Source organism: Amblyomma mixtum, chromosome 4, assembly GCF_055824585.1.
Source record: "Amblyomma mixtum isolate Tamu chromosome 4, ASM5582458v1, whole genome shotgun sequence".
NCBI lineage: Eukaryota > Metazoa > Arthropoda > Arachnida > Ixodida > Ixodidae > Amblyomma > Amblyomma mixtum.
In genome coordinates this window covers 156,754,992-156,778,958 of record NC_143015.1, presented here as the reverse complement: position 1 = coordinate 156,778,958, position 23,967 = coordinate 156,754,992, and the positions used below count along the sequence as shown (strand labels likewise).

The window sequence follows — 23,967 nt, the reverse complement described above, 5'->3', positions numbered from 1 at the left end:
TGCGGCGGTCGTAAAACTTCTATCCTCCCCCTCCCAGTCTTCCCTCCCCTCCACCAGAGCGGCAAAGACGCCGTCTCAGACGCCATCTTCTGGCCAGCTCTCGATCTTCCAGAACTGTTCCGGAGTGAGGACCTGTGGCTCCACCTTGTGGCACCCGGCCTCGTCAGACTCGTTGAAGTAGTCGTGCCGCAGGTAGTTGCGCAACTGGTACATCATCCGCAGCCGGCTGTACGGCCCGTACGGGCTGAGCCGGGGGCAGGCGTAGTCCGAGTCGTCGTAGTCGATGGCGTACACCGCGAAGCCGAACAGGTACGTGAGGTTGGTCCGGCTCACGCAGATCTGACAGGACCAAAGGTGGACAACGCGAAAGGTCACAGAGAGGCATCTAGTCTCATGAATCCTGGTCGCCGCAACAAAAAAAATGTTTTCTTGAACACACGCGTGAATTGTTTGGTGCCTTGCTCCTATAAAACTCATTACCACTGATTGCCCGTAAAGCGCTTGTATTGCATCGTTGCTATCTCTATTTTTTCAAGACCATTTCTTTCTACGTCAAATGCACGTTCCTCTTATTCTAAGCTCTCCTCGATAACATGGATAACCAGTCCACCTGTGGCAGACCAATGAACCGCCTACAAACTTAGTAGTCAAGTAATACAACAAAAGACAACACGATAAAGACACTTGTCATGTCCCGCCGCGGTGGCTCAGTGGTTACGGCGCTCGGCAGCTGACCCGAAAGACGGGGGTTCGACCCTGGCTGCGGAGGTCGGATATCGATGAAGGCGAAATTCTAGAGGCCCGTGTACTGTGCGATGTCAGTACACGTTAAAGGACCCCAGGTTGTCGATATTTCCGGAGCCCTTCACTACGGCGTCCCTCATAGCATGAGTTGCTTTGGGACGTTAAAGCCCCATAAACCATAACCGAAACACTTTTCATGCACCTTGAGCTTGGCGCATGATAGCCTTGGATGCTTATGCGCCACTAAACTCAACACAACAAAACAACAAACACTTGTCATGCACTGCAGACCGCAACGTAATAGCAACTCACCGAGCCTGTCCATTCTACTCTCTACAGAATATAAGCGTGCAGGGTTTGGTTTATGGGATTTAACGTCCCAAAGCGACTCGCTATGAGAGACGCCGTAGTGAAGGGCTCCGGAAATTTCGACCACCTGGGGCTCTTTAACGTGCACTGGCATCGCACAGTACACGGGCCTCTACAATTTGGCCTCCATAGAAATTCGACCGCCGCGGCCGGGATCGAACCCGCGTCTTTCGGGTCAGTAGCCGAGCACCATAACCACTGAGCCACCACGGCGGGCCTGTGGGTTTGTCAGAAGTCATGAGGCCAAAGGGTCTGCTTACGGAAAGGGTATATTCGGCCACTTATAATCCTATGAAGCTATCAAAGATCCTTTAGAGTATGAACACTCTTGAGTGAGCGAGGGGTCCAAGATAGGCCCCTAAATAGATCGCGGCACTCCCACCTTCCGTCTGAGGCTGACGGCGTCGTCCCAGACGATGGTGAGATTCCTCTGCTTGTCGTAGGTGATGCATCCTTCGTCGAGACCCTTGGGTGCGCAGTCTAAGTTCTTGCTGTACACCGGGTCGGCGCAGATCTGCGAGAAACGGGGCGGAAAACCAAACGTGCATTTTCGAGCACACGCACTCCTAGCTCAGAGAAAAAAAGAGCAATATCGAACGAATATTGCGTAATTAGCCATCTGCGCTATATCCGGTAGGAAGGAAGGGAAAACTTTATTTTCACTAATGGTTGTTCCTGCGGTTTGGCGGCATCTTCAGAGACGTCTTGGTTCAACCCCCAGGAGCCTTCTCTGACAAAGTCGTCCGCCTCTAATCAGTGGTCGGTTGCCCTCAGTCCAGGGCTCCGCTGGCCACTGCCGCCCGTTCAGCTCGCTGTACCAGACCTTGTTGGTCTTCACAGCGGTCGCTGGACAGCAGAGTCTCCTATTGCTCCGCACTCGGGTTTTGTATTTTGGGGACCACGTCTATGTTTTGGCAGGCCCATGCGATGTGGTAGAGTAGGTTTTTCGTCGCACCAGGGATATTTGTCCGCGTATATCGTAGGGTGCATTTTGTTTAGTATATGTAGGTTTGGGAAAGAGCCTGTTTGTAATTGTCTCCAAGTGACAGCTTCCTCTCTGCTGAGAGATTTGTGCGGTGGGGGATATCGCATTCTTCTGCCTCTATAGTTTTGTAGTATGGCCCAGTATTTCCTGGGTGCTGCCGCGAGTTCTGCGGTCTCTTCGGATGCTCGGAAAGTAATGTATCCTCGAGCTATCCTGTCGGCCTTTTGGTTCCTTGCCACCCCCGTGTGCCCCAGTACAAATTTTTCTTTATATCCGGTTATCTACTTTTCTGATGCCAACGTATACAACAGCGCAAGAAGACAAATCGTTTGACGCCACTTCGAATGTCCTACGTCAATTAGTTTGGCCGTAATGGAAGTTTGAAGTTTCAAGAAGTCACGGTTTGGGGAACCAAAGGTAGTCGGTTCCAATCCCTCTGACACGCTACGCTTTGATTCGACTAGTAATCTTATGGTCCGTAGCGCACTGAATCGTTTGATACCACTACGAACATCTTACGCCAATTAAGTGGTCCACAATCTGTGTACCAATGGTACCACCCAGTGGTCCCACTTGAGGGACCTTGTGTTTCATACTAACGCTATCTTGAGTATTGCGAGTATTATAGCTGACGCTCTAAAAATGTACAGTCTTTGTCAAAAGTTTAGAGTCCAGGGGGTTTACTTCTTAGCCTTACAGTGGGACTCCTGAAGCATTCTGGGAAGTCCTACCCATGGAGTGAGGCAGAACCAGAAATCATCTTAGCCAGAGGAAATTTGGAGCGCTGGAGATGCATTATGAACCATAAAGTGTGGCTCAGAAGCAAACCCCCTGGGTTCCAAACTTTTGACAAAGGCTGTACATTAATGCAGTGTGGTGAAAAATTCTAAGTTTCGGATATTATTTGCACTATCTGTTTAGGGTGATTGGACGAGAAGCCTCAAGCTTCAGCATTTACTGCTCCCGCAGTGGGCGCCGATAATTGTGGTTCTTTCCGATCGCTCAATGCCAATTACAGTTAGGACTGATGGTCTCACAGGGGAGCCAAGCTTAACGGTCAGCATGATTGGTTCCTAAGTACGAGTATTCGGTCAATGAACGTTGAATTATTAGCTATAGGTATTGGTTTGACGTCACGTTATGTTGCTTTCGTGGCCACAAAATGTTATAATCAACACGTATTGCGCTTATTTCTGAAGGAAGTTCCCAAAACTGCTCCATTGAGTGCGGTCTCATGAAAACTGAGATGGGAGAAACTTCGTTTCAGGTGTGTGGTGGCTTTTAAGCTGAGTCTACGCTCCCTCGTATTTGTACAGCCACTTACAACAACTGCCTTTATAACCAGGCGGTTAGACCTGGCACTTGTTATAAGTTTGCCAAAAGGGGAGTACGCTCGTCAAAACCGCAGGCATAGGGACGTCGCAGAAACGGTGCTAATGTATAATGAGTGCGATGAAAGCGGCCTATTGAGCCTCGCTGCTGACAAACCTCGCAAAGCCCACTTCATCATGTGTAATTGTCTCGGTAGGTAAAGCATTTTGTTTTATGTCGTAGTGCAGCACGTAATTAAGGCACGCCTCAGTTAGCATCGAAACGAAGGTGATGACTATCGTTCTGGTCACCCAAAATTTTTTTTTCCGGCTGCTACTATCACTTACTGTCTGGAAAAGAAAACACAGCTGTAAGGGATTTAGTAACCAATCTGAAAGCCATATTGTGCATTTTCTCCGGTATCCTTTCAAACAAACTGTGCAGCAGCAATTTATCTGGGTAGATTAAGGGTATGTTAGTCGCTTTCACTGTGGCTCCCACTGTACCAGTGAATGGTTTGTTCGTGAAACTAATGTGGAAGACGCACGTCACCTGAGGACAGACGTGACATTTTCGGCACACCTGTGCGAAACGCCCGAAAGTACGTTTCTGCCAAAAGGATGTCCTTTCGTCACGCAGCTCTATAACTGATCTCACATTCCACTGTGACCGACTGGTCAAGTGAGGAAGATCACACGACGAGCTCGGTTACACGCATCGTCATCATTAATTTCACTTACAGGCCCACGTGCCTCCAGATAACCGGTCTGTACCTGTAAACTTCCTAATCTTATCTGCTACTTGATTATTTCCCTGTGCCGCTGCGTTTTGCTGTTCTTGGATTACAGATATATTCGACAGCTGCCCGATTTTTAACAAATGAATTTGCACCCAGAAGTGACCATCGTCTGCAAGGATCTTAATTGGTGTTCGTCTACGGTTTTCGTGTAGTGATCAATGATTACATGCTGGCCTGACAAAGTTAGGCAGAGGGTCAACTCTGCCGAACCTAGTTTCACGTAGCGAAAGCCACATAAGCATGATTAAACATGGTTTATCTTTGGTACACCTTTTATTGTTTCTTAAAATCGTCTTCATTGATTGGCTTGAGGGAGAAGAAGACTGATCGATGGTCAGTAAAGTAGTTAGCCGCCGTTTCGATCTTGGACACGCAGTAGTTATACGTGAGAGTTACTTGTCGGTAGGCCAAGTCAACTGTGCACCCTAAATACGAATACACCTATCTGGGTGTAAAAACGGAGTAAACTGTCCTCTCGCGGACTCCCTTTTTTAAAGGGTCTGCGCTAGAGGACAACTTGAATCCTTTTTTTTATTCCCTTCCGTTGAGAGTGTGGTCCCAGACCTCCCCGACTGCGTAATCTGAATGTTAGGATCCGAGCCAACACGAGTTTTGGTTAATCTGTACAGGTTAGTCATAAAATTCAAGGTCAAAGTTGAAGGCGGTCCACTCTACACAGTGTACCAGGCATTGTTAGGTATATGTGCACAGCAACACTAGCCATGACTTCTCAAGGTCGTTTCAAGGTCATTCGGAGGCTCACGGCGAAGCGCGTCTCAGCTGTAGTAGTGTAGCTTTCGGTACAAAACAGTGGACACTGTTCTTTAGGCGGTTAGCTTGCCTCGGAGTAGGTGGTCCACGGGACCCAGGCGGTCAGGTTTGGCCGCCGGTGGTTGGGATCCGTGATGTCCCCGTGGGCGTCGCACCGCTTATTCCAGCCGTAGTTGCCGATGGCTGGCACGTTGTTGTCCTTGACCCAGGGCGCCTTGTTGACCAGTCTCAAGGTGACGCTGAGGGTCCTGTGGTAGCGGTCCATGTAAGGGATGTACTCAATGATCCGGTTGTACAGGTAGGCTTCGAGCTGGAAAGACAGCGCCAGAACCGGGTAAGGAACCAACCAGTCACGTCCTTCACGTGGAGGCTAACAAAGAGGGTTCAGCTAAAGTTAAGGACAACGCAGCCAGCTATGGAAAGAAAAATGATAGGTGTAACGTTAAGAGATCGGAAGAGGGCGGAGAGGGTGAGGGAACAAAAGTGGGTTAATGACACGCTAGTCGATATCAAGAGGAAGAAATGGGCTTGAGCAGAGCATGTAATGCGAAGGCAAGTTAACTGCTCGCTCACAGTGGTAACGGAATGGATTCCAAGAGAAGGCAAGCGCAGCAGGGGGCGGCAACAGGTTAGTTGGGCGGATGAGATTAAGAAGTTTGCTGGGATACAGTGTTCGCAACAGGCAAAGGACAAGGTTAATTGGAGGCATGGGAGAGGCATTTGCCCTGCAGTGGGTGTACTCAGGGCGATGATGATCATGAATGTCAACCTCTTCCACTTTTCGCTCGTGGTAATCATCAATGATAGGGCTTTCTTGCCGGCAACAAATTCATCACGTCTACGCTGAAAAAGACTCCGCGATTGACGTTTTGAAGGGAACGTTGGAGTAGCCCAGACACTGAGAAGAGGCCAAAAAAAAAACCGAGCGGACACACGGAGTCTTCCTGCGAAATCGGCCTGTGGCCTCTATCTTATCTGCAAAGCCGGCCTCTGATATAGCGGCATCTGCATCTTATTTTTGTTGTTTTCTAGCTTATAAACACCCCGACAAATTTTCGCTATTTCGACTAGTTACGTGCACTGGAAAGGTTCCTTTCCCTGCAAGCTTCTCGAAAGCGCACTTATTTTGGCGCCATGTAGCCAAAATTTATTATGCTACAGCGCCGAGGGTAACCGCGTTTTTAAAATTCTAAAAACTGGTATGTTTATCACTGACGGTGGGCTACAAGCCTCTAATTAATTGGAGAGCCTAACAATAATAGCTATATAGTTCACTATTCAATATTAATTAACCAGCCTGGTAGTTATATCTTTGCTATATTCCGATGTAATACAGCGCTGACAATGCTATGTCGAAAAAAGCGTTTTCAAACTCGAAAAGCCCATTCAAAAAAAGTGTAACGTCTTAGGTGAAACACCCTGTATAAACAAACCATCATTAACTTGGTCTCCCGGATTTCAGCTCCCTACAAATAGCGCTCACGTCCGTCGAACGCTACTAATTAGCCTTTTCAACAAGACGTGGTGCTCTCTTGAGAGTGAGCGAAGGTGCCAGCGAAACACAGCAAACTGGTTGAAAACAAACGCAAATGGTGCCCCAGGCAGGAAACGCTTACCCGGAGCGACAAATGCGCTTGCGAATTGACAGGTTAGGGCTTCCAGCTGTAGCCGTCTGGCGCCATCGCCCCTCAACAACCCAAACTGGGCATGTACGGCACAAGGTTGCGGATAGTTCACAGCTCCGGAGAAAGTGGATGAGAGGGAGATTCCGCAATGGCCACGTGTCCACATGCATGTGGCCACGTTGAGCGGCCACGTGGCGAGGTCCGCAGAGGGTGGATGATAGGGAGATTCCACAGCGCCCACGTGGCTACATGCACGTGGCCACGTTGAGCGGCCACGTGGTGAGGTTCGTAGAGGGTAGTAGACGATAAGAAGGCAGATTCCACAGCGGCCACGTGGCCACGTTGAGCTGCCACGTAACGAGGCCACGTGCGACTATTTGCGGCGAAGCGTTAGTACTCACAATGCTTGTCGGCTCCCGATGGTAGTGGTAGGTGGTGTTGAGCCGGAAGAGGACCTGTGGCGTCTGGATGACGCAGTCTCGGCCCTCCAACATCTCGCTGTACGGCACGTGGGTGAGGTACACGAATCTGTGCACGTTATCGGGGCTCGGGTGCCCGCCCTCCCTGTGAGGGGAAACAACAAAGGCTGAATGGGTGTTGACCTACTCACAGTACAAGTTCCTGCGTGAGCTGTTATACGAGGAGTGAGTGCAACTCCAGGAAAATTTTGCTGCAAGTAAGAAATGTTCGTTTGCCCCATGATGGATATGTTGGTGTTCGTTAGGCAGTGCGAGAAGTGTTTATTGTTAGGAAAATCGAATTTAAATGGAAGTTATTTTCCGATTCGTCGACTAAAACTTGTGACGTCAATGAGGAGTACTTCGTGATTGCCGTTTCAAAGTCAGTAGCGGTAAGTCTTACCTTTAGTGATCCCCGAAAGAAATCAGACCACATTATGACACTCTGCTTGTGAAAACAATGGGTGGTCGCTATACATGTGCAAACTTTTAGGGCTGTTGTAACTATTGGTGAAAGCAACTTTTATTTAGCGAACGCAGCCTGCTCCGGGGTAATAAATCGATATAGATCTACTTCAGTTTGCATTCAGTTCAACTTCAATACAGTAGAGACATCAAATTCTGATTGTTTTCTCTTTAATGCTTCAGAATGCACCAATAAACATAAATTACCGCTTGTAATTAGTTTACATGTCGTAGTTTATCATCTTTAATTTTTCTCTCAGGCTTTCATGAATCGATTGCAGTTTCATGTACCAAGCGATAGCTATAAAACAAATAGTTAGGCCGCGTGAAGCATAGAGAAACCGGTATTGTAACTGTTCATCTCATCCTTCGTGATCCCAGCTAATCAGGCAGGCAGGCATAAGATTTCCATGTATATAAAACTAGCAGTCAGCGATTATATTGCAGGTTTTTATGCGCGTTGTGGGATCTGAAGTTGACTCTGATGTTAAAGTCACCGTTTGGATGTTGAAACCGAAATTTAGTGAGGGAAGAAAGTGTTACAGAAATATTTATCGGATGCAGGCTAACGCTACGCGATTAGCGACGTGAACTAATGTATTGTCACCATTGCAAAGAAAAAAACACGCAACAAAAATTTGCTTCTCGGTACTCCTTTAAGAGGCATGCAAGTGCAAGGATTTCAAAATCACGTGAGAGGGGTTCAATAGACAATGAGGCGATTGCATTAGTACCATGGCTCATAGATAATTATTGGATGATGTGTGGCCGTCTTTATCATAACGTCATACCATAGGAACGACGAACATTCAATCTCGTGAGGTTTCGAACTACCAGCTATAAAATATGCGTATAGATTCCTTCGGAAGCATTTGTGTGATATAGAGGCGCCCTGCGCTTCGCATGCGTTATCGGTAAACGTTTGCCTACCAGGGTCAGTTGTGTATGGGGCTGTGTGCACCACTTTGGGCGCGTGCTGTCACCGGAAAACTCGACAGTGAGAACGGAATATAGAGGGGCTCAGAAACGCCTGCTGTTATCAGTGGGGCCCGTTTAGGAGAAGGCGTGTTGCAGCTATCGCTGTGAATCTGAGCCCGACTTTTTGCTCCTCACACGTGACCTGCGTTCGCGTAAACGAAGATCACGATAAGCCCGCATGGGCTGCACGGAGAGATCAGTACTAAATAAATCAATGAAATAAAGAACAAAACTCTTCTGAAGAACGACGCAATGTTTTGTCCTAATGACAGATTGTTCTGTCATTTTCTAATATTTTGTGGTAGTACCGTTTTTTAATCAAGGCGGAAAGCTGGGCTAGTTGGTTTGACATAGTTAATTAAAAGACTAGCGCATAAAACTAGGACAAAGGCAGAGAAGGAGACAGGACGAGCGCTAAACATCAACTGAAGGTTTACTACACCAAACATGTACTTAAAACACTTCAGTGGCACATGCGCACACTGAGTTACAAAAAACTAATCAACAAGTGGCAAACTGTTTCGAAGATACATGGTTTCTTTCCTGGTCAGGGCAAGTGACGTCGTGCTTACACACTTGTCACCTTCCCTCATAATGTGATAAGCCTCACAAATCTCACGACCTAACCTTGTGCCTCCCCTAACAAGCACACACGTGGCATCAAACGCCGGCACGCACCCGCACCGCTTACAATGCCTTTGTAATGTCTCTGCCTTTGTCCTAGTTTTATGCGCTAGTCTTTTAATTAACCGTTTTTTAAACTGCTTCTAATGCTGTCGCATTAAATGTAGTATTAAGTTGCTTGCTGTCGTGTCAGCAAAAATAGCGTCCGAAATTTTTTCCGCACCATTACGTCGTTCTCTGAAGATGTATGTGTGAAGGTGTGATTGTGACAGATAGTGTATGATAAAATGCTGCCGTGGGAAAAGTTTTGTCGATGAGGTGTAAATGGTTAGTTAATAAACGCGAAAAATACACTTAGACGTCAAAATAGCCATGAACGTCGATATAGTACGTGGACGTCAGAACAGCCACGGACGTCGATATAGTATGTGGACGTTTAGCTTTCGCATTGCTCCCATATGGGTCGCCGCAGTGGTCTCAAAGTTTTCATGTAGGCTGTAGTTCTGGTATACTATTCTGCAGTAAGTACACAAGATTCTGGTGTTACTACAAGTTCACAGAAAAACATTACAGAAAAATCTGTTATGGAGACAGAAAATGCTCTGTTTTGTTTCCCGACTCAGAGGTACGAGTGCTGCAGAAGAAAAATTTGAGGGGGCACTTTGACTGTCTAAAGTGCCTAGAGGCCTTTTCCGCACCCTTTTGACTGCCTCTGTCATTGGCGTGCCTGCTTAAACGCAGTGGCGCGTTATGGTGGCGCCACCTAGCGGCATGCGCAGTAAGGAGAAGCGACTCAGTGACGTCATCAGTGGCATTGGTGACATCACCAATGAATTATGGCAGACCTAATTAATGACTAATGAACACTCAATTTACTCAGTGGCCAAGAATGAGTATTCATGGCTACGACATACTACACCGCTGATGACGTCATCAGTTTGATTGACAGCTATAGTGTGACAGAATTTTGGCCGACAGTATGAACCATAAAAGGCAGGCTTACACAAATAAGTTGTATATTTTGTAAGGTGCGTCTTGATCGTAACCACCAGAGATGACGCTGTTGGAAGCCATGATGGCCATCATGTTGATTCCCAGCTTGTGACCCTTTAGCTTGTGGTATCCGACAAACGACTGCGCAAAAGGAAACAGCCGCACTGGTTAAAAAAACCCGTGACGTAGTTATCAGTTGCCGTTATCAGTGCCATGACCGGGACCAGCTGCGACATTTTTTAATGTAATCGGAGCCGTCAGGTTGACACATCTCGCGGTTGACACAGCTTGCGATATTCAAAATCCCACGCCCGAAAAGGCTGCACAAGCTTTCGTTAAGAAATGTGGGAAGGTGTTATCAGGTAGCGTATAGTTAGTGGTGGCGTGAGTATAATCAGGAGTGACACCACTGGCGTATATTCTGGGGGCGCTAGGGGCAAATTGAAGTTGGCTTCTATCGATAGACTTTGGCATTCTACAATCTAAACACAGAAACGCCAACCTATATTCTGGGGCGCTAGGGCCAAATTGAAGTTGGCCTCTATCGATAGACTTTGGCATTCTACAATCTAAACACCGAAACGCCTACGTATATTCTGGGGCGCTTGGGGCAAATTGAAGTTCACTTCTATCGATAGACTTTGGCATTCTACAATCTAAACACAGAAACGCCTACGTATATTCTGGGGCGCTAGGGGCAAATTGAAGTTGACTTCTATCGATAGACCTTGGCATTCTACAATCTAAACACCGAAAGGCCTACGTATATTCTGGGGCGCTAGGGCCAAATTGAAGTTGGCTTCCATCGATAGAGTTTGGCATTCTACAATCTAAACACAGAAACGCCTACGTATATTCTGGGGCGCTAGGGGCAAATTGAAGTTGACTTCTATCGATAGACCTTGGCATTCTACAATCTAAACACCGAAAGGCCAACCTATATTCTGGGGCGCTAGGGCCAAATTGAATTTGGCCTCTATCGATAGACTTTGGCATTCTACAATCTAAACACCGAAAAGCCTACGTATATTCTGGGGCGCTTGGGGCAAATTGAAGTTCACTTCTATCGATAGACTTTGGCATTCTACAATCTAAACACAGAAACGCCTACGTATATTCTGGGGCGCTAGGGCCAAATTGAAGTTGGCTTCTATCGATAGAGTTTGGCATTCTACAATCTAAACACAGGAACGCCTACGTATATTCTGGGGCGCTAGGCGCAAATTGAAGCTGGTTTCTATCGATAGACTTTGGCATTCTACAATCTAAATACAGGAACGCCTACGTATATTCTGGGGCGCTAGGCGCAAATTGAAGCTGGTTTCTATCGATAGACTTTGGCATTCTACAATCTAAACACAGGAACGCCTACGTATATTCTGGGGCGCTAGGGGCAAATTGAAGTTGGCTTCTGCCGCCGCGGTGGCTCAGTGGCTATGGTGCTCGGCTGCTGACCCGAAAGACGCGAGTTCGATCCCGGCAGCGGCGGCTGAATTTCTTTGGAGGAGAAATTCGAGGCCCGTGTACTGTGCGATGTCAGTGCACGTTAAAGAACCCCAGGTGGTCAAAATTTCCGGAGCCCTCCACTACGGCGTCTCTCATAGCCTTAGTCGCTTTGGGACGTTAAACCCCATAAACCAAAACCAAACCGAAATTGGCTTCTATCGATAGAATTTGGCATTCTGCAATCTAAACACAGAAACGCCTACGTGTATTCTGTGGCGCTACGGGCAAATTGAAGCTGGCTTCTATCGATAGACTTTGGCATTCTACAATCTAAACACCGAAAAGCCTACGTATATTCTGGGGCGCTAGGGCCAAATTGAAGTTGGCTTCTATCGATAGACTTTGGCATTCTACAATCTAAACACAGGAACGCCTACGTATATTCTGGGGCGCTAGGCGCAAATTGAAGCTGGTTTCTATCGATAGACTTTGGCATTCTACAATCTAAACACAGGAACGCCTACGTATATTCTGGGGCGCTAGGGGCAAATTGAAGCTGGTTTCTATCGATAGACTTTGGCATTCTACAATCTAAACACAGGAACGCCTACGTATATTCTGGGGCGCTAGGCGCAAATTGAAACTGGTTTCTATCGATAGACTTTGGCATTCTACAATCTAAACACAGGAACGCCTACGTATATTCTGGGGCGCTAGGGGCAAATTGAAGTTGGCTTCTGCCGCCGCGGTGGCTCAGTGGCTATGGTGCTCGGCTGCTGGCCCGGAAGACGCGGGTTCGATCCCGGCAGCGGCGGCTGAATTTCTTTGGAGGAGAAATTCGAGGCCCGTGTACTGTGCGATGCCAGTGCACGTTAAAGAACCCCAGGTGGTCAAAATTTCCGGAGCCCTCCACTACGGCGTCTCTCATAGCCTTAGTCGCTTTGGGACGTTAAACCCCATAACCCAAAACCAAACCGAAGTTGGCTTCTATCGATAGAATTTGGCATTCTACAATCTAAACACAGAAACGCCTACGTGTATTCTGTGGCGCTACGGGCAAATTGAAGCTGGCTTCTATCGATAGACTTTGGCATTCTACAATCTAAACACCAAAACGCCTACGTATATTCTGGGGCGCTAGGGGCAAATTGAAGTTGGCTTCTATCGATAGAATTTGGCATTCTACAATCTAAACACAGAAACACCTACGTATATTCTGTGGCGCTAGGGGCAAATTGAAGCTGACTTCTATCGATAGACTTTGGCATTCTACAATCTAAACACCGAAAGGCCTACGTATATTCTGGGGCGCTAGGGGCAAATTGAAGCTGGCTTCTATCGATAGACTTTGGCATTCTACAATCTAAACACAGGAACGCCTACGTATATTCTGGGGCGCTAGGGGCAAATTTAAGTTGGCTTCTATCGATAGAATTTGGCATTCTACAATAAAAACACAGAAACGCCTACGTGTATTCTGTGGCGCTAGGGGCAAATTGAAGCTGGCTTCTATCGATACACTTTGGCATTCTACAATCTAAACAACGAAACGCCTACCTATATTCTGTGGCGCTAGGGGCAAATTGAAGCTGGCTTCTATTGATACACTTTGGCATTCTACAATCTAAACAACGAAACGCCTACATGGGAGTAAAAAGGTGGTAGGCTGTCCTCTAGCACGCCCCCTATTATGGGAGGGCGCTAGAGGACAGCCTACTCCTTTTTTACTCCTTTCTGTGTAGAGTGTAAGGACAGACACCACTCACCTAAAAAAGTGTTTTTGTAACCCAGAAAGTCCGTAACGAGGCCCGCCCGCCGATTAATCCAAAACCGCGCTGTTCCAGTTGCAACCGAATAAATACGCATTGGCAACAGCTGAAGCATTATACGTGACAGCTTCTGCAAGGTGTCAACTTACATTGAAAAGATTGAAGACGTTTACGACGTATCGTTGATCTAGGCAGTAGGCCATGCATTCCATATCCACCACGCCGTAGCTGTTGACCTTGTGATCAGCGAAGTAGTCCAGCCGATCCCGGACGCGCTTCCCGATGTCGCCTTGGTTGTTAAACTCGAGTTGCGTTTCGGTGATGTTTCTGCAAACAGCGCAGCCGAGAATTGCCAACGGCAGAATAACTGGGTTCCTTTTACTACCTGTAGCCGGTGTAGAGGTTTTAAGCATCCTTTAGGGGTATTAGTCAAGGGACTGCAACATTTTGCCACATGGATTCAGCAAAAAATCTGTTACAGCTTTTAAGAAAACTGAAGAGCAGGTAACAGCATCCATGCGGGAAATGGCATCCAGCTTACAAACGCAGAGATAGAAACGAGATGCGCCAATCTTTCACTCAGAGTGATCACGTATTCTCCTAATAACGCGTAAAATTATTGGCCAGTCAATAAGCCACGCGTTTATTTTTTTAATATTTGGCTTTCAGGCCATTGCAAAAATTATCAATCAAATGCTAGGTGAATTAATGGCAGGAAATAACAAGCGTCGACCAATCGTTGCACACAAAAAGAGACGTTTCGGCTCCGCTACGGGAGCCTTGTTGAATTAATCCTGCGGTGAATTAACCCTCCGGTCAGTTACAAAGTGACCAATAAATCAGCCTGATTGCTTGAAAATCAATTAATTAACCGCTCATAAAATCGATGTATGCTCAGTTTAGCATCCAATTCATCATCATCATCATCAGCATGACTACGCACACTGCAGGGCAAAGGCCTCTCCCATGTCTCTCCAATTAACCCTGACATTTGCCAGCTGCAGCCACCCTTTCCCCGCAAACTTCTCAATCTCATCCGCCCACCTAACTTTCCGCCGCCCCTGCTGCGCTTGCCTTCTCTTGGAAGCCACTCCGTTACCCTTAAGGACCACCAGTTATCTTTCCTTCGCATTGCATGCCCTGCTCAAGCCCATTTCTTCCTCTTGATTTCGACTGGGATGACATTAACCCGCGTTTGATCCCTGACCCACTCCACCCGCTTCAGGTGTCTCTTAACAATGCACTTCCCCTGATCAGACTGAAGTGTAATCGGCATAAAAAAAAGAAAGTAAGAAAGGAAGGAAGAAGGAAAGAAGGAAAGAAAGAAGGAAGGAAAGGAAGAAAGAAAGAAGGAAAGAGAGAAAGAAAGAGAGGAAGAGAGAAAGAAAGAAAGAGAGAGAGAAAGACAGAAAGAAAGAAATAAAGAAGGAAAGAAGGAAAGAAAGAAGGACAGAAAGAAAGAAAGAAAGAAAGAAAGAACGAAAGAAAGGAAGAAAGAAAGAAAGAAAAAAGGAAGAAAGAAAGAAAGAAAGAAAGAAAGAAAGAAAGAAAGAAAGAAAGAAAGAGAGAAAGAAAGAGAGAAAGAAAGAAAGAAAGAAGGAAAGAAAGAAAGAAAGGCGAAACACGCACAGCAGCGAGATGCCGATGCCGAAGCGCGTCCTGTTGGTGTGCTGCTTGGCGTGCTCGGAGAACCGGCGGACGGGCTCGGTGAGGGGATCCTTGAAGTGGTGGCGCAGGTAGTGATAGGTCATCTGGAAGTAGATCAGCTCGCACAGCCCGTCCGGCGGGTAGCGGAACGAGGGCTTCGCGTCTTCGGTCACCGTGCACAGGAAAGGCGTGTATGGGTACGTCCGCTCTGCGACCAAGAAAAACACACCGGCCTCCTCATGGCACATACCACCACGCAGTTAATTTCGGCTTGACCTTGTGAGGCATTGAAGGTCATTGAAGATCTGGTGCCCACTGTCTCAAATAAGCTGTCAAGGTCAAAGGTCAAGGTGAGGTACCTAATGGTCATAGTCATATGATCACGGGGTCATACTACATAGTTTGGGTCATAGCACCACGCAGTTAAGTTCGGTTTGACCTTATGAGGCATTGAAGGTCACTGAAGATCTGGTGCCCACTGTCTCAAATAAGTTTCCAAGGTCAAAGGTCTAGGTCAGGTACCTAATGGTCATGATCACGTGGTCATACTGCCATATCTTGAACCATACCATCGCGCGGTCAAGTTCGGTTTGACCTTGTGAGGCATTGAAGGTCATAGTCACATCCACATCGAAATCCTAAATTGTACCCCAAGGAGTTTACCGCTGGTGTACGACAGCTCCGGTGGCGCGAACTACCAAGAATGTTGCGTTGCAACATGAATGAGAGGTGGTGGCACCAAGTGGGCGGTGACGCGGGATGGTGCGCACCCCACCACACCTGGCGAAGGTGTGCACCACCTCGGTCCTGGAAAGGTGGGCACTGGCAGACGTCGCCAACGATGCGGTGGTTTCGCTGAATGAGCTATAGCTGTCCCTGTTAAACTGGCCGTCTGGCTGCGTCAGAACCAAGGGGCTGGCAACAAAGAGCGAGCACACAGAGTCTAGCGCGAAAGCGCACATTTTCCACATGGTTGCAATCGGAGATGGCAACCTTTATGATAACGCCTCTTGAAAGCCTGCCGTTGTGTTGCGGAGAGTCTTCTTGGCTCACTCATCTGGAAACAATACTTCATGCTTCAAATACCGTACAAAAGAATTTTTGAACGGGGAGTGGTTTATGATAACAATCAATATATCCGCGGATATCCCATCGATAGGCTTCAATTTTTTTTTTGCTATTAAGGTTTTTGTTATCGTCAAAAGCGTTCGCCACTGGCTTTCTATGGCAGTCTCAACTGCTCGATGCGAGCGATGGAAGTATTATAAAAGAAAGATTTTGCTACATATAGGAAGAATGAACCGTAACCTTCAATATCTCTATACGAGTAATTTACAATTATCCGACATTCAAAATTTTTCTCCAGAAATGTTGGACATGTAAGATTACGCGATTCTAGCATCTACTTTGATCGCCGCTGTGACCGGATTTGCGGAAAGTTTGGGGTCACGCAGGTCACAAATCAGAAAACACACCGAATAAGCGGATTTCAACGATTCTCACGGTAGGAGGAGGTTTCATTTTTTCGCTCTGCGCAAGCGTTCCTGCCAGTACCATAATGGCTTCCTAGAGGGTTAACCCCAACCAGCGTCTGCCTCTTTGCCAGGAATGGGCTCGGAGTGGACTTGAGTAGCGAGCGTTGGTTTCACCTCGCCAGCGCTTATTGCGTAGCACGCCCAGTCACGTGACAGCTCTGCGCAGCACAGCCGTACCCACACGTCCGCATTCATGCGGCGTGACTACAGATTCCATTGCCAGACAACTTATCAATCAGGACAGTCACGTGGACAGGACAAAGCCGATACCGCGTTGGATGTCATGCATAACGGAGGCACTGACCCTATCGCATTCATTACTCGAGTGGAAAGTATCATAACAGTTTATGAGTCGGTCCTCTACAATTGGTTGCAACTTTGCAGTGACATGGTGCGGGTGATAGAGTTTAAACATATTTTTCGCGTTTGCCCTGATAGGGTTTGTCTCTCATCGGCGTGTTTCTATGCCCCCATATGTCTGTCTATCTGCCTTACTACTTGTTTTTCTACGGGATTTCTGTACAACGCCTATAAGAAAAAATAATAAACTTTAGCTTCTGATATGAATTCAGCCTACTTCAGCCTGAAGGACTCATAACATCCACGATCATTCATTTGCTCCGATTGTTGCTAGTTCTAAGTGGAACTTTTTAATCAGAACAGTGCAAGCCAAATTGGCTGCCACCATATGGATTTTTTGTCGATTGGGTTGTTGGAGAATTGGACCGTCGCTACCTATTGCTAAAGTTTGCACGTTTCTGTTCTTTTGAAAGTATTGAAAATTTACGTATTCACTTCAGCACGGGACAGGTGCACAGGTCAACAGTACCTGAAAATAAATAAAAACTCCAGCTAACAACTTATGCAAAGTGGAATCTATGAGAGCGGGGCGACCGCACCACTCCTCATCCCATGGCTCGAAAAAAGCATGAGAATTACCCACTTCCCAAGCAGCACGGGTAATCGGCCCAATATTGGAAACGTATTGGCAAAGGCTGGTTTTACAAATGGCCAGAGTGAAATCATCCATTTGCAATACTGGACCGATTACCTGTGATGCTTGGGTTGTGAAGCCTGTGAGCTGTATCCTCGAGGTCTTGCTGCTTCGGTTATAGTGCGAGAAGTTGTGGGAAAGAGTATGTCTATGCATCTGCGTGTATCCGTTTTGACTCGGGGCTCACTTGTCGTAGCCGTTGAGCCGGTGGTAGTGGACGGTGCCGTGGTGGACTCTGTGGCCGCAGGTGTGGTCGTCTCTGTGGTCGGCAGGGGGGCCGGTGCGCCGCCGCCTTTGATAACCGCGTACAGGGACGTCGTCGATTCGGCTGGCTGCTGCGGTTCCTCGACTGCGGCGCACACGACGGAGAGTCAGCAACGTGAACTCGCTGCTAAACTCTAAACACCAATGCGTCTACACTCTAAACAGGAAGGAGTAAAAAGGGAGTAAAGTTGTCCTCTATCACACACCCTCTAAAAGAGAGTAAAGAGAGACTAAAGTTGTCCTCTAGCACACACCCTTTAAAAGGGAGTAAAAAGAGACTAAAGTTGCCCTCTAGTACAAACCCTTTAAAATAGAGTAAAAGGAGACTAAAGTTGTCCTCTAGCAGCCACCCTTTAAAAGGGAGTAAAAAGAGACTAAAGTTGCCCTCTAACACAAACCCTTTAAAAGGGAGTAAAAAGAGACTAAAGTTGCCCTCTAACACAAACCCTTTAAAATAGAGTAAAAGGAGACTAAAGTTGTCCTCTAGCACAAACCCTTTAAAAGGGAGTAAAATGAGACTAAAGTTGTCCTCTAGCACACACCCTCTAAAAGAGAGTAAAGAGAGACTAAAGTTGTCCTCTAGCACAAACCCTTTAAAAGGGAGTAAAAAGAGACTAAAGTTGCCCTCTAGCACAAACCCTTTAAAATAGAGTAAAAGCAGACTAAAGTTGTCCTCTAGCACAAACCCTTTAAAAGGGAGTAAAAAGAGACTAAAGTTGCCCTCTAGCACAAACCCTTTAAAATAGAGTAAAAGCAGACTAAAGTTGCCCTCTAGCACAAACCCTTTAAAAGGGAGTAAAAAGAGACTAAAGTTGCCCTCTAGCACAAACCCTTTAAAATAGAGTAAAAGCAGACTAAAGTTGTCCTCTAGCACAAACCCTTTAAAAGGGAGTAAAAAGAGACTAAAGTTGCCCTCTAGCACAAACCCTTTAAAATAGAGTAAAAGCAGACTAAAGTTGTCCTCTAGCACAAACCCTTTAAAAGGGAGTAAAAAGAGACTAAAGTTGTCCTCTAGCACAAACCCTTTAAAAGGGAGTAAAAAGAGACTAAAGCTGCCCTCTAGCACAAACCCTTTAAAATAGAGTAAAAGCAGACTAAAGTTGTCCTCTAGCACAAACCCTTTAAAAGGGAGTAAAAAGAGACTAAAGTTGCCCTCTAGCACAAACCCTTTAATATAGAGTAAAAGCAGACTAAAGTTGTCCTCTAGCACAAACCCTTTAAAAGGGAGTAAAAAGAGACTAAAGTTGCCCTCTAGCACAAACCCTTTAAAATAGAGTAAAAGCAGACTAAAGTTGTCCTCTAGCACAAACCCTTTAAAAGGGAGTAAAAAGAGACTAAAGTTGCCCTCTAGCACAAACCCTTTAAAAGGGAGTAAAAAGAGACTAAACTTGCCCTCTAGCACAAACCCTTTAAAATAGAGTAAAAGCAGACTAAAGTTGTCCTCTAGCACAAACCCTTTAAAAGGGAGTAAAAAGAGACTAAAGTTGCCCTCTAGCACAAACCCTTTAAAATAGAGTAAAAGCAGACTAAAGTTGCCCTCTAGCACAAACCCTTTAAAAGGGAGTAAAAAGAGACTAAAGTTGCCCTCTAGCACAAACCCTTTAAAATAGAGTAAAAGCAGACTAAAGTTGTCCTCTAGCACAAACCCTTTAAAAGGGAGTAAAAAGAGACTAAAGTTGCCCTCTAGCACAAACCCTTTAAAATAGAGTAAAAGCAGACTAAAGTTGTCCTCTAGCACAAACCCTTTAAAAGGGAGTAAAAAGAGACTAAAGTTGTCCTCTAGCACAAACCCTTTAAAAGGGAGTAAAAAGAGACTAAAGCTGCCCTCTAGCACAAACCCTTTAAAATAGAGTAAAAGCAGACTAAAGTTGTCCTCTAGCACAAACCCTTTAAAAGGGAGTAAAAAGAGACTAAAGTTGCCTTCTAGCACAAACCCTTTAAAATAGAGTAAAAGCAGACTAAAGTTGCCCTCTAGCACAAACCCTTTAAAAGGGAGTAAAAAGAGACTAAAGTTGTCCTCTAGCACAAACCCTTTAAAATAGAGTAAAAGCAGACTAAAGTTGTCCTCTAGCACAAACCCTTTAAAAGGGAGTAAAAAGAGACTAAAGTTGCCCTCTAGCACAAACCCTTTAAAATAGAGTAAAAGCAGACTAAAGTTGTCCTCTAGCACAAACCCTTTAAAAGGGAGTAAAAAGAGACTAAAGTTGTCCTCTAGCACAAACCCTTTAAAAGGGAGTAAAAAGAGACTAAAGTTGTCCTCTAGCACAAACCCTTTAAAAGGGAGTAAAAAGAGACTAAAGTTGTCCTCTAGCACAAACCCTTTAAAAGGGAGTAAAAAGAGACTAAAGTTGCCCTCTAGCACAAACCCTTTAAAAGGGAGTAAAAAGAGACTAAAGCTGCCCTCTAGCACAAACCCTTTAAAATAGAGTAAAAGCATACTAAAGTTGTCCTCTAGCACAAACCCTTTAAAAGGGAGTAAAAAGAGACTAAAGTTGCCCTCTAGCACAAACCCTTTAAAATAGAGTAAAAGCAGACTAAAGTTGTCCTCTAGCACAAACCCTTTAAAAGGGAGTAAAAAGAGACTAAAGTTGTCCTCTAGCACAAACCCTTTAAAAGGGAGTAAAAAGAGACTAAAGTTGTCCTCTAGCACAAACCCTTTAAAAGGGAGTAAAAAGAGACTAAAGTTGTCCTCTAGCACAAACCCTTTAAAAGGGAGTAAAAAGAGACTAAAGTTGTCCTCTAGCACAAACCCTTTAAAAGGGAGTAAAAAGAGACTAAAGCTGCCCTCTAGCACAAACCCTTTAAAATAGAGTAAAAGCAGACTAAAGTTGTCCTCTAGCACAAACCCTTTAAAAGGGAGTAAAAAGAGACTAAAGTTGCCTTCTAGCACAAACCCTTTAAAATAGAGTAAAAGCAGACTAAAGTTGCCCTCTAGCACAAACCCTTTAAAAGGGAGTAAAAAGAGACTAAAGTTGCCCTCTAGCACAAACCCTTTAAAAGGGAGTAAAAGCAGACTAAAGTTGTCCTCTAGCACAAACCCTTTAAAAGGGAGTAAAAAGAGACTAAAGTTGCCCTCTAGCACAAACCCTTTAAAATAGAGTAAAAGCAGACTAAAGTTGTCCTCTAGCACAAACCCTTTAAAAGGGAGTAAAAAGAGACTAAAGTTGTCCTCTAGCACAAACCCTTTAAAAGGGAGTAAAAAGAGACTAAAGTTGTCCTCTAGCACAAACCCTTTAAAAGGGAGTAAAAAGAGACTAAAGTTGTCCTCTAGCACAAACCCTTTAAAAGGGAGTAAAAAGAGACTAAAGTTGTCCTCTAGCACAAACCCTTTAAAAGGGAGTAAAAAGAGACTAAAGTTGTCCTCTAGCACAAACCCTTTAAAAGGGAGTAAAAAGAGACTAAAGTTGCCCTCTAGCACAAACCCTTTAAAATAGAGTAAAAGGAGAGACTAAAGTTGTCCTCTAGCAGCAGAAGGAGTGTGCTAGGTGACAACTTACTCCTTTTTTACTCCTTTCTGCTTACAGTGTATCAGGGTGCCGCTGACAAAAAAAATGCTGCCTACATCGGTCAGTGAATACTTATTGAAATTTAAACGCTTACGGTTCGGCAAAAGTGAGACGTGGTGACTTAACAGTGCTAAACCGCTATGCGGGATCTTTTTCGTGTTCCCTTGCGTCGCTTTCGATCGAGGTTGAGCAGTTAAATCACATCCCACAGCACATTGTGGAGCATAGCTGTTAGACTGGTTACACTGCGAGCACAAGCCACGAATAAAACGGTGAGCCTGGGATTGAAGTCTTCTCGAGCTACTGCTACTGTTATAAGAAACCATAGCTGAAGTTTACTGGCACGACAGCAGCGCCTCGTCACTCCCCTGGTGGCGAGAGGCGAAATTACAGGGAGCGCGCGGGGACGCGTTTAGCGTTGTCAAACAAGCTTCGCGCTTAATAATTTTCTATATTTTTTATCGGAATCCTCTTCGTCTTTGCGGAAACCTACAATAAGCCATTACTGCTATGTTGTTGAGTGTTACAACAGTCTGCCTAATTCACGAGGACCCCAGAACCACCCGCGGACTTTTATCGCTCCTCAACCAAGTGATGAAAAAAGGAGGCGCCAAGTGCGATCACAGCATCCGGATGTTTCAAGTGTTTCTTTGCCTCAGAAGCGGCTTAATTGTCATGGTGGAGCAGTATTAATGAACATAGACATACCTCTGAGGCTAACAGAAATGCTCATATAGCCTCCTCCGAATATCAGATTGTTGGGCGAGTTGCTGCACGATGCGTAAGAACAGCTGCAAACTGCGACGTCGTGTTCTTGCGCTGTTTTATTTGAGCCGCTGTTCTCTTGCTGACATAGCCCGTGAGCGACTCCATTCCTGAAGGGGTTGATCAGTTCTAATGCTTTTCTTGCACGCTGAGACAAAGCGCGTGGTTACCAGACAGGCTCGAGTGGATACGATAGTACCGCAAGGACTAACGAGGTGGTGAGTAGAGATGGTTTGCTTTGATTCATTTCCAATCATCAGGGCAGAGCCACGAAACATTGCTGTAGTTCTCCCTTCTTACGTCGTGTGTTTCTTGTTATGCTTTCCGATTGGAAACGGCACGTGAGACACTGGACGCCAGTTTTTGTTCAAACTGTACTTAGTACGAGATCGTTGTACAGCCCGTACCCAACAAATCTGGACGAAAGCATTTTTGAGCGAGAAAGAGTTAATGAATGTAATTTTTTTATAAGGTGAGATTTCACTCTAACAATCAGTATATACGCAGATCTTCTGACGGCAGCCTTGCATCTTTTTTTTGTATTAACATTTTTACTATTGTCAAAAGCGTTCCCCATTGCTTGTCTATATATGGCTGTCTTCACTTGAAAGATTTCGAAATATATCAGAAGAATGGACCATTATCTTCAGTATCTCTATAACAGAATATTAGCATTTCAATTTATCACAATTTGTGTCCGAGAATGTTGCACATGACTAGCGACAGCTAGCTTTACATGCAGGTAAATGCGCCGTATTAATCAAAGCTGCATCAGCCGCTTTATGAGGGCCTACATATGGGCAGCCGCTTATTAAGAACAGCTTAACAATAACGTTAAGTAACCCAGCAATCAGCTTTTGACGAGGCTATATTTTATTAAGATTCACCTAACACGCTCTCTTTAGGCTTTGTTATACCGTCTATTACGTTATTATGCTACTATGCATGTAGCATGAGCGACAGCACCTGCGAGGCACTTTAATGCACAACTTTGGACTCTTGTGTGGGAACCGAAACGTCATTAGCTCTCTTTCGATGAGCGCCGCCGATTTTTTTCGCCTTAACATTGTGTTCTATCAATACTACATCGCGGATATCAGGAAATGCTAATGGCTGCCTCCCTAAGCAATTCACCGCGCAGGAACAGTGCTGTTATAATTTGTTGCTGTACTATCGGGTGCTATCGCTGACATATTGCAGATTAAGGCGCGCCCTAGTGGCGTACCCTGAACGGCATATATGAACGGTCGTGAGTATCCCTTTGTGAAATGCGACAGAGGAGACGTGTGCGATGCATGACGCCGTCCTCACCTTTGGAGTAGATGAAAAACATGGCCACGGCGGCCACCACCAGGAAGACGAAGGAGCAGAAAAGAAGCATTCCCGTGCGCTGCTTCACTTCTTCATGCCTGTGAAGTATATGGTATACACATATGCCCAGGCAGAAATCCGGGGCGAAAATACGCTCCAGTGATAAAAGAGTAAAAATAGAGTAATCTGTCCACCGCGCCTAAATGGGAACAAAAAGACAGTAAACTGTCCTTTAGCGAACTCTCTTTTAAAAAATTGGCTGTGGCTTAGCTAAGGTTAAGCCTGGATAAGCGAAAAGCTCTCGCTGCTTTTCAGCCAACTCCCAAGCTATCACTTCTGGATTGGTGTTTCTGCGCCGTCCGACTGTTGCTTCTTCTTCTCCTTCCATAGCGAGTGTCTGCGCCTGTCCTATGGGCAAGCGCGCCTTAGATACCCCTCCTTTCATATGCGCACTGCGCATGGCTGCGGCGAAAGGTCAGACGATGGCTAGGATGACCGCCTCTTCTATGGCCGCCGCCGCTCACGCGTTCTCTCAACGCCTTGCGAAAGAACGCTCTCCTCTTGGGACGGCGGCGGCGACCGCGCGGCAGTGGCGAAGTGTAAAACGG

At 45.9% G+C, this 23,967-nt stretch overlaps 1 protein-coding gene across 1 annotated transcript; it reads right to left on the bottom strand.

Annotated features, from left to right (window-relative positions):
* Nucleotides 1–75: 75 nt before the first annotated feature.
* On the bottom strand, nt 76–23,381 carry LOC149348907 (uncharacterized). The gene is made up of 9 exons (XM_089585937.1): nt 23,360–23,381; nt 17,701–17,862; nt 14,967–15,192; nt 13,487–13,664; nt 10,133–10,263; nt 7,006–7,168; nt 5,050–5,289; nt 1,496–1,627; nt 76–339 (listed from the first exon to the last, which is right to left on the bottom strand). The coding sequence occupies exons 1-9, from the start codon at nt 23,379–23,381 to the stop codon at nt 76–78; spliced, it is 1,518 nt and encodes a 505-aa protein (XP_089442063.1).
* Between the last annotated feature and the right edge of the window lie 586 nt (nt 23,382–23,967).

Excerpts from the sequence above, each read along its gene's own strand:
- LOC149348907 (XM_089585937.1), bottom strand. The coding sequence starts at position 23,381 with ATGTTTTTCATCTACTCCAAAG. Across the intron at positions 17,863-23,359 it reads GTTTTTCATCTACTCCAAAG|TCGAGGAACCGCAGCAGCCA; the intron begins GTGAGGACGGCG and ends TGTGCGCCGCAG. Across the intron at positions 13,665-14,966 it reads GGCATCGGCATCTCGCTGCT|AAACATCACCGAAACGCAAC; the intron begins GTGCGTGTTTCG and ends CGCTGTTTGCAG.